The sequence below is a fragment of the Cnephaeus nilssonii genome, assembly GCF_951640355.1.
Source record: "Cnephaeus nilssonii genome assembly, chromosome: 5".
Classification (NCBI taxonomy): Eukaryota; Metazoa; Chordata; class Mammalia; order Chiroptera; family Vespertilionidae; genus Cnephaeus; species Cnephaeus nilssonii.
This window is the reverse complement of record NC_137076.1, coordinates 25915721-25930207: the sequence shown is the minus strand read 5'-3', so window position 1 is coordinate 25930207 and position 14487 is coordinate 25915721. Positions and strand designations below refer to the sequence as shown.

At 50.2% G+C, this 14487-nt stretch overlaps 1 protein-coding gene across 1 annotated transcript in view; it reads right to left on the bottom strand.

Annotated features, from left to right (window-relative positions):
- Positions 1-12442, bottom strand: part of OLFM2 (olfactomedin 2) — a gene marked incomplete at both ends in the record, with an annotated part of 67645 nt that extends 55203 nt beyond the window's left edge. Inside the window, one exon of the mRNA XM_079772722.1 lies at positions 12380-12442. Coding sequence (XP_079628848.1) covers positions 12380-12442 — 63 coding nt within the window. The remainder of the gene's footprint in view (positions 1-12379) is intronic.
- Positions 12443-14487: the final 2045 nt, after the last annotated feature.

Below are 14487 nucleotides of genomic sequence, written 5' to 3'. Positions count from 1 at the left end.
TGTCCTCCCCGCTCCATCACCATCATCACTCTAAGCATGGTGTTTGGGAGTGCTGTAGATGGAATGTTTGTTCTTCCAACATTCACATGTTGAAGCCCTAACCCCCAAGGCGATGGTATTAGGAGGTGAGGTGTTCAGGAGGTGATTAGGTCATGAAGGTGGAGCCCTCCTGAACGGGATGGTGCCCTTCTAAAAGAGACCCCAGAGAGCCCCCATGCCCCTGCCCCCATGTGAGGAGGACACAGCAAGCAGACCCTACCGGTGAACCAGGAAGTGGGCTCTCACCAGGCACCATCTCTGCTCGCACCTTGGTTTTGGACTTCTCAGCCCTCCGGACTGTGCGATGTAAATGTCTTTTGTGTGTGTGATAGAAATCTATGTTGTTTATAAACCACCCAGCCTGTGGTTTTCTGTTATAGCAGCCTGCGTGCACTAAGACTGGGAGCCATGGGAAGTAATGTTTTTTCCCCTGAGAATTCCCAGGAGGAAAAACATTAACATCTGTCAGAAACAATAACAATTATTGCTAAGGTTTGTTAAATACATATCATGTACTGGGCACTGTTTGCAGTGACATACATGTAATAACTCATTTAACCCTCAGAATACCACTATGAAGTAGACATGATTCTAATTAAAATGAGGAAATAGAGGCACAGAGATGCTAAGAAACTTTCCCAAAGGCCCCCAGGATTCTATCCCAGACAGACAGGTTACATGGTGCTGAGTCCATCAGACCTATTCATAGGGGAAAGAATTAATGTTGATCCCTACCTCACATCATATGCAAAAATCAACTCCAGGTAGATGGTACATCCTAAAGGTGAAAGGTAAACAATAAAGCTTTTAGAAGAAAATATAGAAGGATATCCTCATTAGTCTGAGGTAGGCAAAGATCACTAAAACTGGACAGTAGCAAGCACTAACCTTGAAGGAAAAAAATCATTTGAACTACATTAAAATTTTAAACTTTTATTGATCAAAGATACCATGAAAAGAATGAAAAGACAAGCCACAGAGTAAGAGGAGGTATCTGCAATCCTATGTCCAATAAAGAACTCATATCCTGATTTTCTATTTATATAAAATATGTATAGATAGAGATATTCCTGCAAATCAATAAGGAAAAGGCTGGCAGCCTAATAGAAAAAATGGGCAAAAGACTTGAACAGACATTTCACAAATGGAAATACCTGAGTAGTAAATAAACATGTGCAAAGGTAGTTAGCACTATCAGTCATCAATAACTGTAAATTAGCCTGGCTTGTGTGGCTCAGTGGTTGAGCATCGATCTATGAACCAGGAGGTCACAGTTCAATTCCAGGTCGGGGCACATGCCCCGGTTGTGGGCTTGACCCCAGTAGGGGGCTTGCAGGAGGCAGCCAATCAATGATTCTCTCTCATCATTGATGTTCCTTTCTTTCTTTCTCTCTCTCTCTCTCTCTCTCTCTCTCTCTCTCTCTCTCCCCTCCCCCCATCCCTTCCTCTCTGAAATCAGTAAAAATATATTTTTACAAAAGAACTGTAAATTAAGCCCATAAAGTGATATCATTGCACACCCATGAGAGTGTCTGAAATGAAAAAGACAACACCAGGTGTTGTGGCAATGTGGCCCTCTCAGACAGTACTGGTGGAAGAATAAATTGGTAAACTCTTTGAAGAGCCTTCGGAAGCTTGGAAGGCTGCTTGGTAATATCTCCTAAAGCTCTGTATACCCCCCACAACCTGCAATCCTACTCTTAGGTATATACAGTTGAGTCTCACTATTGGCAGGTTTTGTATTGGCAAGCTCGCCTACTCATTACTATTTACTTATAACCCCACAAATCAATAGTCGCAGGGTTTTTGTGGTCATTTGTGGACATGCACAGAGGGGCAAAAATTTGGTCACCCTCAGCCATGCTCTGCCTTCTTGTTCCAGCTCTCCTAACTGTAAACATGTCCTTTTCAGTCTATTGAGTGCCAAATTGTTCACATTTTCATGGTTCTTACTGGTGACTTCTCTATTTTAAGCAGCTCCTACGCATAGTGCTAAAGGGCTGTCTAGCGTCTCCAAGCACAAGAAGGCTGGGGTGGGTCTTCAGGAGAAAATACGTCTGGTCGATAAATTTCATTCAGGTATGAGTTATACTTCAATTGACTGTTAGTTCGATGCTAATGAACCTACAATTTATATTAAATAGGGTGTTTTAAACAGAAACACATATAAAACAAGGCTGCTATTGTTTGGTCCACAAATACGTTGTGACCAGAGGCTTGCAGGAATCTAACCCTGCGATGATTCAGTATTTGTTAATTCCATGTCCACGGGGTCTTTATAGAACACTAGAGGCCTGGTGCACGAAATTCGTGCAAGGGTAGGGTCCCAAGGCCTGGCCGGCAATCAGGGCTGATCTGTGGGGTGACCGGCAGGGCGATTGGGGGGCCCCCTGCTGGCACCCGCCATGGCTGGCCTGGGGCCTGCAGGCTGGGGCAGCTCCTGCATTGAGCATCTGCCCCCTGGTGGTCAGTGCGCATCATAGCGACTGGTCATTCCACCGGTCATTCTGCTGTTCGGACAATTTGCATACTAGGCTTTTATTATGTAGAACACTAGAGGCCCGGTACACGAAATTTGTGCACTCGGAGGTGGGGGGTCCCTCAGCCCGGCCCGTACCCTCTTGCAATCTGGGAGCCCTTGGGGGATGTCCAACTGCCGACTTAGGCCCACTCCCCTAAGCTGGCAGTCGGACATCCTTAGTGCTGCGCTCGCCAGCTGTGAGCCTGGCTTCTGGGTGAGCTGCACTGACCACCAGGGGGCAGCTCCTGGGTTGAGTGTCTGCCCCCTGGTGGTCAGTGCATGCCATAGTGAGCGGTGGAGCAACCTTAGCATATTACACTTTGATTGGTTGAATGGACGAATGGACGACTGAACACTTAGCATATTAGGCTTTTATTATTTAGGATAACTACTGTGAATGAAAAGAATCTACTGAACACGTATAGCCAAACATCCTTACAGACATGTGTCAGAGTGTCTACGTCAGCACTGTTTGTGTCAGCCACAAACTTCACCAACCCAAAGCCTAAACCAGATATATCATGGTATATTCACACAATGGAGCACCATAAAGAGATGAAAACACACGATCTATCACAAAACAACCATATGGAGGAATCTTACAAACACTATGCTGAGCAGAAGAAACCGAATACCAAAAACTACACACTTCATGACTTCATGAAGTTAAAAAGTGGATGAAACCAGCGTGTGGTGAGAGATGTCAGCTTAATGGTGGGTTACCCTGGGGGAGGGGGGTGGAGCGGGTACCTGGAAGGAGCATGAGGGCGTCTCTGGATTTTTGCCAAGTTCTGTTTCTTTTTCTTATAATATATTTTTATTGATTTCAGAGAGGAAGGGAGAGGGAGAGAAACATCAATGGTGAGAGAGAAACATCAATCGGCCGCCTCCTGCATGCGCCTCACCCTCCCCCCACTGGGGATGGAGCCCACAACCCAGGCATGTGCCCTGGTCGGAATCGAACCGTGACCTCCTGGTTCATAGGTCGATGCTCAACCACTGAGCCATGCCAGTCGGGCAAAGTTCTGTTTCTTGGCCTGGTGCTGGTAACACTGTGTCACCTCCAGAGAACGTGTCAAGCTGCACCTTTACGATTTGTGCAGGTTTTATGTCAAGAGGAAATGTATTCAAAAATATGAATTAGGGCATCAAGCATAAAACATAAGTCCCATCTCTGATGGGCAGCAGGTAAAAAATAATAGAGCTTTCCAGTAGAAAAGCTGGAAATCACACACCAAGCAAAACTAAGTGTCCTTGGCAGCAAGCCAAGTGGCCTCTGTCGTCTGGGCCGTCTCAGCCCACACATAAAACAAGGTATGAATTCCTGTCCACGCACACACCGCTCTGTGGCCCTCAGAATACAAATGGTGTGAGCCTTCTAGCCTGTGGCTGGGTTTAGGTTTTTTTTCTTGGTTACAGCAAGTTTTGGGAAGTGGTGTTGAAATATCTCTTTCTCCTCCATCCCCCCGCTTGGAAGAGCTGTTTTTTCTCTCCTCTCAGCGCAGTCTTTCTCCTGTCATCTCTGCTTCTCGCCTGGTTCCGAATTCCAGGAGGAGGTGGGAAGGAGCCAGTAGGCCTCGTTAAGGACTTCAGACACCAGACAATGAGACGTACCCTCCCTCCGCTCACCACCCCCAAGTGTTAGTCTTGCTGCGCCTCTGGTTGCCACCAATCTGCCTCGGGCCTTGTCAGCTCCTAGAAATAATTCTGTCTTCACACCTTTACTCTTCCCACTCCAGTCTGTCTTCCATGTTATAGCGAGAGGATCTGTCCCTCGCACAGATCCAACCATGTCTCATTCCTGGCTTTAAAACCTCTTTAAACAACAAATACAACGCAATTTAAAAACGGACAGAGGACTTAGCTGGACATCTCTCCAACGAAGATGTACCAATGGCCAAAGAACACATGAAAAGATGCTCTGCCTCACTAAGCCCTTAAGGAAATGCAGATCAAAGCCACAGCGAGAGAGCACCTCACCCCCATGAGGATGGGCCAGAATCAAAAGTCAGATAGTAACAAGTGCTAGTGAGGGTGTGGAGCGATTGGAACCCTTGTGCACCGCTGGTGAGAATGGAAAATGGGGCAGCCACGAAGGAGAACAGTATGGGAGTGCCTCAAAAACTTAAATGCATTACTGGCTCCTCGAGCTGCTTGTGTGCTCATTCGGGGCGGACCTGGTACGCCTTTTGTGAAGCGACTCCCACACGAGTCAACAAAAAGCCCAAGGAGTCAAGACTAAGAACGTGATAAGAAAAAGCTAAAGGAGTTCATCACCACCAAACCAGTATTATATGAAATGCTGAAAGGTATTCTTTAAGAAGAGGAAGAAGAAGAAAAAAGTAAAGATAAAAATTATGAACAACAAATCCATATCTATCAACAAGTGAATCTAAAAATCAAGTGAATTAAAAATCGGAGGAACAGAATAAACTGGCGCATATAATAGAATCATGGACATAGAATGGGAGTGGATTGATAATTCTCAGGGAGAAAGGGGTGTAGGTGGTGCAGGAAGAGACTGGACAAAAATCGTACACCTATGGATGAGGACAGTGAGGGGGGAGATAAGAGCAGAGGGTGGGGTGGGAACCAGGTGGAAGGGAGCTATGGGGGGAAAAAGGAGAAACAATTGTAATAATCTGAACAATAAAGATTTATTAAATTTGAAAAAAAGACTAAGAAGGTGATCATGTTAATTTGAAGGTGTCGGGGCAGGATGGCTCTGGGTACAGTTGAAGATTAAGAGGCACAGGCCACTTAGTAAACGAATGAAGGCCTATTGTGAAGGACAGGGTTTGCCAATGAGGCAGCCAATCAATGACACAGACACGCCGGCACTGGTGGAAAGGGAGGATGAAGACACAACTGATGTGTTCTGGCAGCAGACGGGAGGCGTCCACTACGAAGGGAACCTGCTACTTTATCCAGAACTCGGTTCCTCCAGGCCAAGGAGACATTCTCAGTTAGAACACCGCCATTTCCCCATCCCCATTCCCTTATTGTGCATAAACTAACTGTTGTACATGCACAGCATTTGCATTTTGTAAAATAAATGGCCAATGGTATGTTTTGATCGACATCAAATGGAGATGGGCTGGGAGAAAAATACTGGTTCTGTGAAAGTACCCCCTTTCTCCATTAGTGGAAACTCATTCAGCTTTTATCTTTATATCCCAGTAGGTTATTTTGCTCTCACTGTTTAACAACAACAAAAAGAACAACATAAAGATCCTTGCACACCTTGTTTGATTGCAGAATTTTAATGCTTTTCATTTATCGTTGTAAAACTAAGGACAATTTTATAACTTTTTTGTACGTAGCTGTTACATGGAGGGCGATCTGTCTTTAAGAAGGGATACATTACTCTAAAAGAAATGAGTCCTAGATAGCTTTTCCTTTAAGTCAAGCATCTTGTTGTTTAAACTTCTTGTTTAAAATGAAAAAAAAGCCTTAAATACATTATTACCATATAATGCAGCAGTCCTACTTCTGGTATATATTCAAAAGAGCTGGAAAAGCCCAGTTGGCATGGCTCAGTGGTTGAGCATCGACCTATGAACCACGAAGTCACGGTTCGATTCCCGGTCAGGGCACATGCTCAACCCCCGGTGGGGTGAGTGCAGGAAGCAGCTGATCAATGATTCTCTCTCATCATTGATGTTTCTATCCCCCTCTCCCTTCCTCTCTGAAATCAATAAACATATATATTTTTTAAAATACTGGAAGAAAGGTCTTGAAAGATATTTGTCCACCCATGTTCCTAACAGCATTATTATTCACAATAGCCAAAAGGTGGAAGCAACCCAAGTGTCCACCAAAGGATGAATGGAAAAACAAGATGTGGCATATACATACGATTAATATTATGCAGCCCCCCAGAAAGAATGAAATGCCTTTTTACAACGTGGACGAACCTGGAGGACATGATGCTAAGTGAAGTAAGGCAGTGACGAAAAGAAAAATCTGCATGGCTCTACTTATATGAGTTCCCAGAGGAATCAGATTCGTAGAGACAGAAAGTAAAATGTTTGTCAGGGGCTGGGGGAGGGAGGATGGGGAGTTATTGTTTATTGGGGACAAAGTTTCAGTTCAGGAAGATGCAAGAGTGCTGGAGATGGATGCTGGTAAGTAATGGTTGCACAAAAACACGAATGTACTGCCCTGGCTGGTTTGGCTCAGTGGATAAAGTGTTGGCCTGCAGACTGGAGGGTCCCAGGTTCGATTCTGGTCAAGGGCACATGCTTGGGTTATGGGCTCAATCCCCAGTAGGGGGCATGCAGGAGGCAGCCAATCAATGATTCTCTCTCATCTACCTCTCTCTCCCTCTCCCTTCCTCTCTGAAATTGATAATATATATTTTTTAAAAAAAATAAAATAAAAACATGAATGTACTTAATACAACTGAATTGTACACTTAAAATGGATAAGAGTATAAATTTTATGTGTATTTTGCTGATTTTTTAAAAGATCTTCTATTGAAACACACACAGAGAGACATGCACACACACTCCATTCCATGGCCTCATACTGTCAGCTCAATAAATTGTAAAATCCTTAACCAGCCCGCAAGGTCCTTACAGCCAGATTACAACCTACCTCTCCAAGCTCACCTCCTTTCCCACCTCCTCATGCGCACCATCCCCACCCCACCGGATTCCTGTTTTCAGAACCCCGTGTGCTGTACGCATCGCTAGCTTGGCCAACAACCTGCTTCTGCATGGAATGTCCACCCTCCAATCTTCACTCACGCATCCTTCGAGGCCCCACTCAAATGCCACCTCCTCCTCCAGGAAGCCTTCCTGACTCTTGGCATTTTACACACTGTACCCCGTGCCTGCTGCATGCTCCCCACCGTGGCCCTGAGAACCCCTCCACAGCGAGCTGCGTCACAGCCCTCCACATCCCCAGTGCCTCGCTTGCTGTCTTTCACGTGGGAACGATGATGTATATATATCGTGCGCTTTTCTTGTGAATAACCGCAACTCTCTCAGGGCCTAAAAGGTCAGGAGCTGTTTGCCATATCATTCAGTGGCCTCAGCAGACTCTGCCTTTCGGTTGCTGTCTTCCGCACTGTGGCTCCCTGTCTTCCTTGCCCAGGATTGTTAGGACTGTGGGCAGAGGAAGAGGAAACAGCCACTGGTAGAGTCTATTCTGCCTGCTCTCTGCTCCATCTGCTTTCTCCTTGCTTCGTCACTGAGTGGATGAGTATAACACAGATCAGGTTTCCACTCTGGGTGTGAAGACACGTTGATGTTCTCAGACAAGAGCTCCCGAACAGTGGGAACAAAGTCTCCTGCTTCTGTCACCACTCCCTCCTCCCCAGCACAGCCAGACCCAACATCACACAAGTTAAGTCTTCCATCCCACCCCTCGACAGCTCACACTGTTGCCCAGCCTTTGGTGTCTAGTTTAAGGTTCGACACACAGAAGGCTCCCAGTGAATGCTTCCTAAGGGAACACACAAAGGCATGAATAAAGGAAAACAGCGAGTCACTGCCTCCCGAGCACTGGCAGTGAATTCCGGGGACACAAAGTCACTGCCCGCACCAGCTGCTGGGCTCATGAGAAATACACACACGCCCACAGGGTCAACACCTAAGGACACAGAGTCACGGGTGTACACACCCACAGGCATGATTATGGCACACACGTCTCCGTGCCCAGCTTGGTCAATGCCAAGGGCACAATCTCTAAACACACACCCATAGGCACTACAGTCACACTCCTTTAGAGCCAGGGTTATGGCGAGGCAAGCAATGTGAGTGGTGCAAGTGCAGAGTTGGATTCTGTCTTTATTTAAAGTTTTGTTTATTGTAGATTTTTTTGAATGAATTTTTATGTTCTTAAGATATTTCATTAATTTATTATTTATCTTGGTTTTGGTGCTTTGGGGCACCCCTTCAACTCTGCACCAGCGGCGAGCGCTTCACTTGCTTCACCCTGGACGGGGCCGTGACACACACAGGGACACCAGCCAGCACAGCTTTGCCATAGTCTCTCTCACACACACACACACACACACACACACACACACACACACACACACACACACACACAGTCTCTGCACCGACCTCATTCCACCACTAGGTGTCACCCAGTACCAACCCCGATCTTCCGTGGGAAGAAAATATCCAATTCATTTATTAACTGCGAGTCCTTAAGATTTCCTTTTACTGCCCTCCACCTGGGACATTTACATTGTCCACGGGGGCCTACTAAAACAGTGTCTAACTCCAAATAACGGCGGCCAGCAATGTGGAATTTTAGGCGCAGGGAAGAGGGGTTTTCCTGATGCTCCCTACCCAGGAGAGTGGTTGACTAGAAATGGGGATGGGATGGTGCAAGGCAGTGTTTCCCCGACTTTCCCGGGGCACAACAGTCCCACAGTTGGAGAAAGAAAAGATTCTGTGAGGACGAGGGGAATTCATCCATCCATTCATCCATTCAACAAATATTTATTGAGCACCTGTGAATGAATAAACAAATGTGTAAAGATAGTGATGACGGCTGTGAAGAAAAATACATCAAGAGCTCAGAGAATGACAGTGGATGTTCAAGGTGGGCCTCTTGGAGGAGGTGCCATTTAAGCAAAAGGAAAGAGAGCGGGTCAAGTAGCTACAAATCGTGGGGGAGCAGTGTCCCAGGCAGAGGGAATGGCCCTGAGGCATGCAATACAAACTGAACTACTACTCCTGTCCTATCCCATGGGGACCCCAGAAAAGAGGTGACCCCAAAACCAGATAGTGCCGAAGATGTCGCTGGATCTTAGGGAGCATCTAGTGGTCAGGAAGGGGGGCATCTTTCCCTCAGGGAAAGCTCTCTAGTAGCTCCACGGCACTCATGGGCCACACCTAGGACACCCCAGACAGACCCTGGAAGGACGACGACTCCTCTGACAGGTGCTACTCCCCTGCTCTCAAGGTCAAATCCAAACTCCTGCCCACAGCCCACAAGTTCCCATGTGGCCTGCCCCCTCCCGCTCTCCCCCACAACTTCCCTTTGCTCACTCCTCTCCAGCCACACCAGCCTTCTCGCTGCTCCTCAAACTCACCAAGTTTGTTTCCACCTCAGGACCTTTGCACTTGCTTTCCCTGCCTTGAATGCTCTTCCTCTGGATACCAGAAGGCTCCCTCTCTCGCCTCTTTCACGTGTGGCCTTAGATACCACCTCCTTAGAGACACTGTCCCTGACCATTCTGCTAAGACAGCCCCCACCCCACCACCATCGCTCTCTAATTCCCTTCCCCTACTTCTTTATGACACCTGCACTGTATTATACACTTAGCTTTGGCATTGTGCTGTGTATTTATTCCATTCTTGTCTGTCTCTCCTGCAGAAGATCGGCTCCAGGAGAGCAAGGATTTGATTACTTGGTTCATGGCTGCATCCCAGTGCTTTAATCATGTCGGCTGATAGAATGGACGAATGAATGCTTCCTAGAACGGACCCCTTGGTGGTGCCCAGGGCCCAGCAGGGACCGAAGAGGGAGCTCTGGGAAGCGATGCAGGGGGCGGAGAGGGGACAGAGCATCCATTCCTCAGACCCCTTCCCTCCCTGGGGCGTCAGGCTGGTGGGCAAGCTGGGGGCTGAGGGCGGTTTACGACACTGTATTGCCCGAGGCGGCCGCCTGCGGGAACTGCAGCGGGTGGTTGGACCTCACTAGCCCCGCCCCAACGGATTACCCCAGTTTAGCCCCGCCCGCCTGCCATTTAGCCCCGCCTCCACTGACCCCAGTTTAGCCGTGCACCCCAGGAAACCTCATGCTAGCCCCGCCCCAGACCACACCCTCCCCGCCCTGGGTCTGTAAGATTTACACTCTCTCCCGCACCCCTAGCCAATCTTGGCTGGAAGACAGGAAAACTAGAGTTCCTCGGGGCTAGCAGGGGCGGGGGAGGGGGGGTTCGCGGGGGGGACAGCACCCAGGTGGTGGTTGCAAGGATCCTTCTTGGAAATCAAATTCAACTTCACTCCTGGCTCATTTTTCCCCAGCAAATGCTAAAGTATAAGCCTCTTTTGATCTCTTGTCTCTTTCCCAGTTTACTCTCTTTACTTTTCTCTGGTTCACATCCGGGGTACCGATTGAGCACCTACTATGTGCAGCCTGATGCTAGGCACCCAGCATGCCTCCTATCCCGCCCAGTGTGTGGGTCCAAAGATGGGAAAACAGAGGAGTCCTTGGGGAAGGGGACCCCCTAACCTCTCCTTGAAAATCCTATCTAGAGTCTGACCGTCCCTCCCAGCGCCCCTTTCAGGTTGGGGTACAAGGGTCTGATTCCTTTCCTCTCTTGACCAGGAAAGAGAATGTGCGAGGGCTGGTTTCCTTGGAGCTTCTACCTAACCCCCCTCCTCGTGTCTGCACAGGTGCTGTCCACACGGGGGAGTGGATTGTTTTACAAGAGGGTAAACATGTGTACCCCGAAACCACACAGCCTCTGTGCAATTCCAGCTCTGCCACTCCCAAGTGTTCTGAGCTTGAGCAAGTTACTTAATTTCTCTGTGCCTCAGTTTCTCCGTCTGTTAAATGAGGGTAACAACAATAGCATCCACCAGGGGAGGGCCGGGAGGATTCAATGACTTCATTCATGCTTGTGCTTGAAACGGTGCCCAGTACAGAATAAGCACTTAATTATTAACGTCCGCTGTGATTTCAGTTCTTCCCCCCCCCCCCCCAGTTCCAGCTTCCCTCTGAGTTCCCACAGATCTGCGAGCCCGAGGGTGCTCCCACCCCCAAGATGGAGGAGGAGAGAGCTTTCCCAATAGCTGAAGAAAGCGTGGACCCCCACATTTTGCAAGATCCTCCAAGCCTGCCAAAGAGATGGGGCAACATGGAGAGGGAGACCTGCTTCTGTGAAAGCACAAATGGCGTGTTCGAGGCACCACCAACACGCACACGCACACACGCACGCACACGCACACGCATGGGTGCACACATTGCACACACAGCTAGGTCCTGAGCATGCTTCTTCACACCCCCTTTTAAGCGATTCACTCAAAGGCACCAAACAGCGCACTGTCACCCCAAAGCTCTCACACAGCGACACCTGGTCACAGGCATTTTGTAGGGCACCCCGGCAGGTGGACACTGCCACACATAGTCCTTTCCGCTCAGCGACAGCTGCCCCCATTCAGCCAGGATGAAGTCCTTACTTGCTGTCACATCACCAGTCAGACACCCAACCCCCAGGCACAGCCTCACAAGCCCACATTGTTACCCCAGCCTCCCAGCCACAGGCTCTTCCTCGCGTACAAACAGCCTCCCTGTCACACCCAGCTCACGCACAGCTGGACCCACACCAGCACAGCCACACAAACTCAGTCACACCCAGCCATGACACAAAGACACACGTTTACCCAGCACCCATTGGCACCTCACACATGTCCCCGTCAGTCACTCACACGTGAGCCCCGCCCCTTCTCCACCTTGGGGGTGCAGGCGAAGAGTGGGGGGCTTCGGAAGCTGGGCATCTCCAGCCATGATGGGGGAGTGAAGGGTAAGCGACACCCCAAAGCCCCCTGAAGTCCCCCCCCAGCCCCCAGCTCCCCTCAGCTCCAGCGAGATGGCGGGCGTGGTGGGCTCCGGGTCACCGAGGAGTCGAAACCCTCGAAGCTGGGGTCAGACTGTCCCCCAAACCATCCCAGCTTGAGGCTGGATCTGAAGCCCTACTTCTGTCCCCCAAAGCCAGAGTGGACCTTCCAGCCCCTCCCCCGCGGCGACCTCCGCCCCTCGCAGCCCTGGGGGCCTCGGGGAGCCCCAAACCCCGTTTCTGAGGGAACCCGCTGAGCCCCCTGCGCCCGCACCTGCCTGCCGGGCCCCTACCTGTCCGGCGAGGCCTGAGCACAGCAGCAGCAGCAGCAGCGGCGGGACCGTGAGCGGCCACATGACGCGCCCCCCGCCCGGTCCCCCCACCCACCCGCGCGGCGCCTTCGCGCGGGGACCGCCACCAGGCGCGACCCCGCCCGCCCGGCCGGGCGACCCTCGGCTGCCGCCTCCCCCGCCTCCCCGGCGGCTGGGATTCCGCCCCGCCCCCGGCCCCCTCTCTCGCCGAGTCTTTGTTACGGGCTCCGCCCCCCAGCCCCGCCCCCAGCTGGTCTTTGGGCGCCGACCCAGGGGGCCTGGGGACGCGGATGTTGGGGAGCCCGCTCTGGGGACGGTAGCTCGAGACAAAACCCCGCAGCGCCCCCAGGCCATTATGCAGGCGGGTCACGGAGGTGGGGGAGGGGTTCCATCACGTGTTTGTAAATTTCACCTCCCTGGACCTTTTCCACGCTGAAAATGGGGACAGGAGGGGGACCCAGAGGCGGGGGGAGTAGGAGGAAGGCCTGATAGCAAAGACGAGAAATTGAGAGGCTCCCCCCTTAAAGAACTCCAGAATCCAGAGGGAAACTGAGTCAAAGCCTGTGAAATTGGACATGGGGGAGGGGTGTGGTAGATGCAGCCTGGGAGTGAGAAGCAAAAACAGGTCACCTGAGACGGACCAGAGGCCGACGGGGATGACCAGCAGGGTGGGCCTGGCGCCCAAAGGAGGCACCCTGTTTTCACTCTCCTCACCCCAAGTCCCATTCCCCAGGGTCCTGCCACTCAAAGTCGCCCCTCCCCTGCACACCTGGGACAGTCTCTTACTCCCAGTTTCAAAGGCCCTAGATGTGAGGCCAAATCTTGAGAGAATCAAAATATTAAGGCTGCCTCCGGGCAAATTATTTGCATATGAAGAGCGTCCTGGTCCTGCCTCCAGCCTTTCTCTGCCTCTTCCCACCCGTCGGGACTCCCCAGGCAACTTCCCTCCCCATAACCCCTTGATGGCTTTTTTTAGGGGGCAGCAAGCAAGTCAGGTTATAGAAGAATCAGCCATAATATGGGGCAGGCCTGGCATTTTATCGACCCTACTGTGTGCCAGGCAGATAACACATTATGGATGGTTTTGTCAAAGCGAGGAGGAAGAGCTTGGTGTCCTGTAGAACCTGGGGTCAACCCTGGTTCTGTCACTTCCGGGCCATGTGACCTGAGGCAAGACCATTCCTTCTCTCAGAAGGCCCGCTTCTTCCTAGAATGGCTGAGAGGCATTTGTGAGCACCTAGCCAGAGCTCAATCCCCAGGGGGCTGTACAAAAGGAAGCTTGAGGCTGATGACACTGGCTAAGGGACGAAGGACACCAAACAGAAGCTGAGCCAGGAAAGGCCTCTCACCCATCCCTTCACCTCCTCTTTCCCAATCAGAGCTGGTCCTCGGCTGACTCCTCAGGCCACGCCTGCAGTAGGCATGGGATGGGAGAGGGATGTTGGGTGGTCTAACTCTCAAGCTCTTGACCAAGAGTGGGCTGTGGTCAACACTGGTGCGGAAGGACCCTGCTCGTCCCTTTCCTACGGAGCAATGGCCTTGTTAGTGCTGTGTTTCAAGACCGTGAACAATGTCCTTCTTGGGCTCTGGTCACTGAGATGTTCATTGTCATGGTCAAGCTATGGCCTGTGTTGTGTGATTGGCATTGGTCAATATGCCTCTGTATCAGGGGAGATGGTCCCTGAAAACTACGTGTTCCAGGTTCTGGTGACCCCTACAAACTATACTTCCCAGGCTCTGTTGCATCTGGCTAGGCTCAGCCAGGGAGGCCTGAGGGAGACGGGCAAGTGGGAAGAAGGAAGCCAGAATATGTCTCCCTCTCTCCCCACTTCAGGTGTCTCTAGAAGTGGCTGTTGTGTCTCCTCTGTGCTTTCAATCACACTGGACAGAATCCACCCTGGCTCAGCCCCTGGACTCTGGCGACCACCTCCTCTCTTTGCTGATGGCAGCTTACTAATCTAGAGTCAATTCATCTTCTCCCGTTTGCTCTTAAAGTTTAACTAACACCTCTGTTTTAATCCACATATTACATTTTTGCTATTGAACTACCTAAGGTGGGCTTTATTCATCTGACTGAACCCTGGCCAATA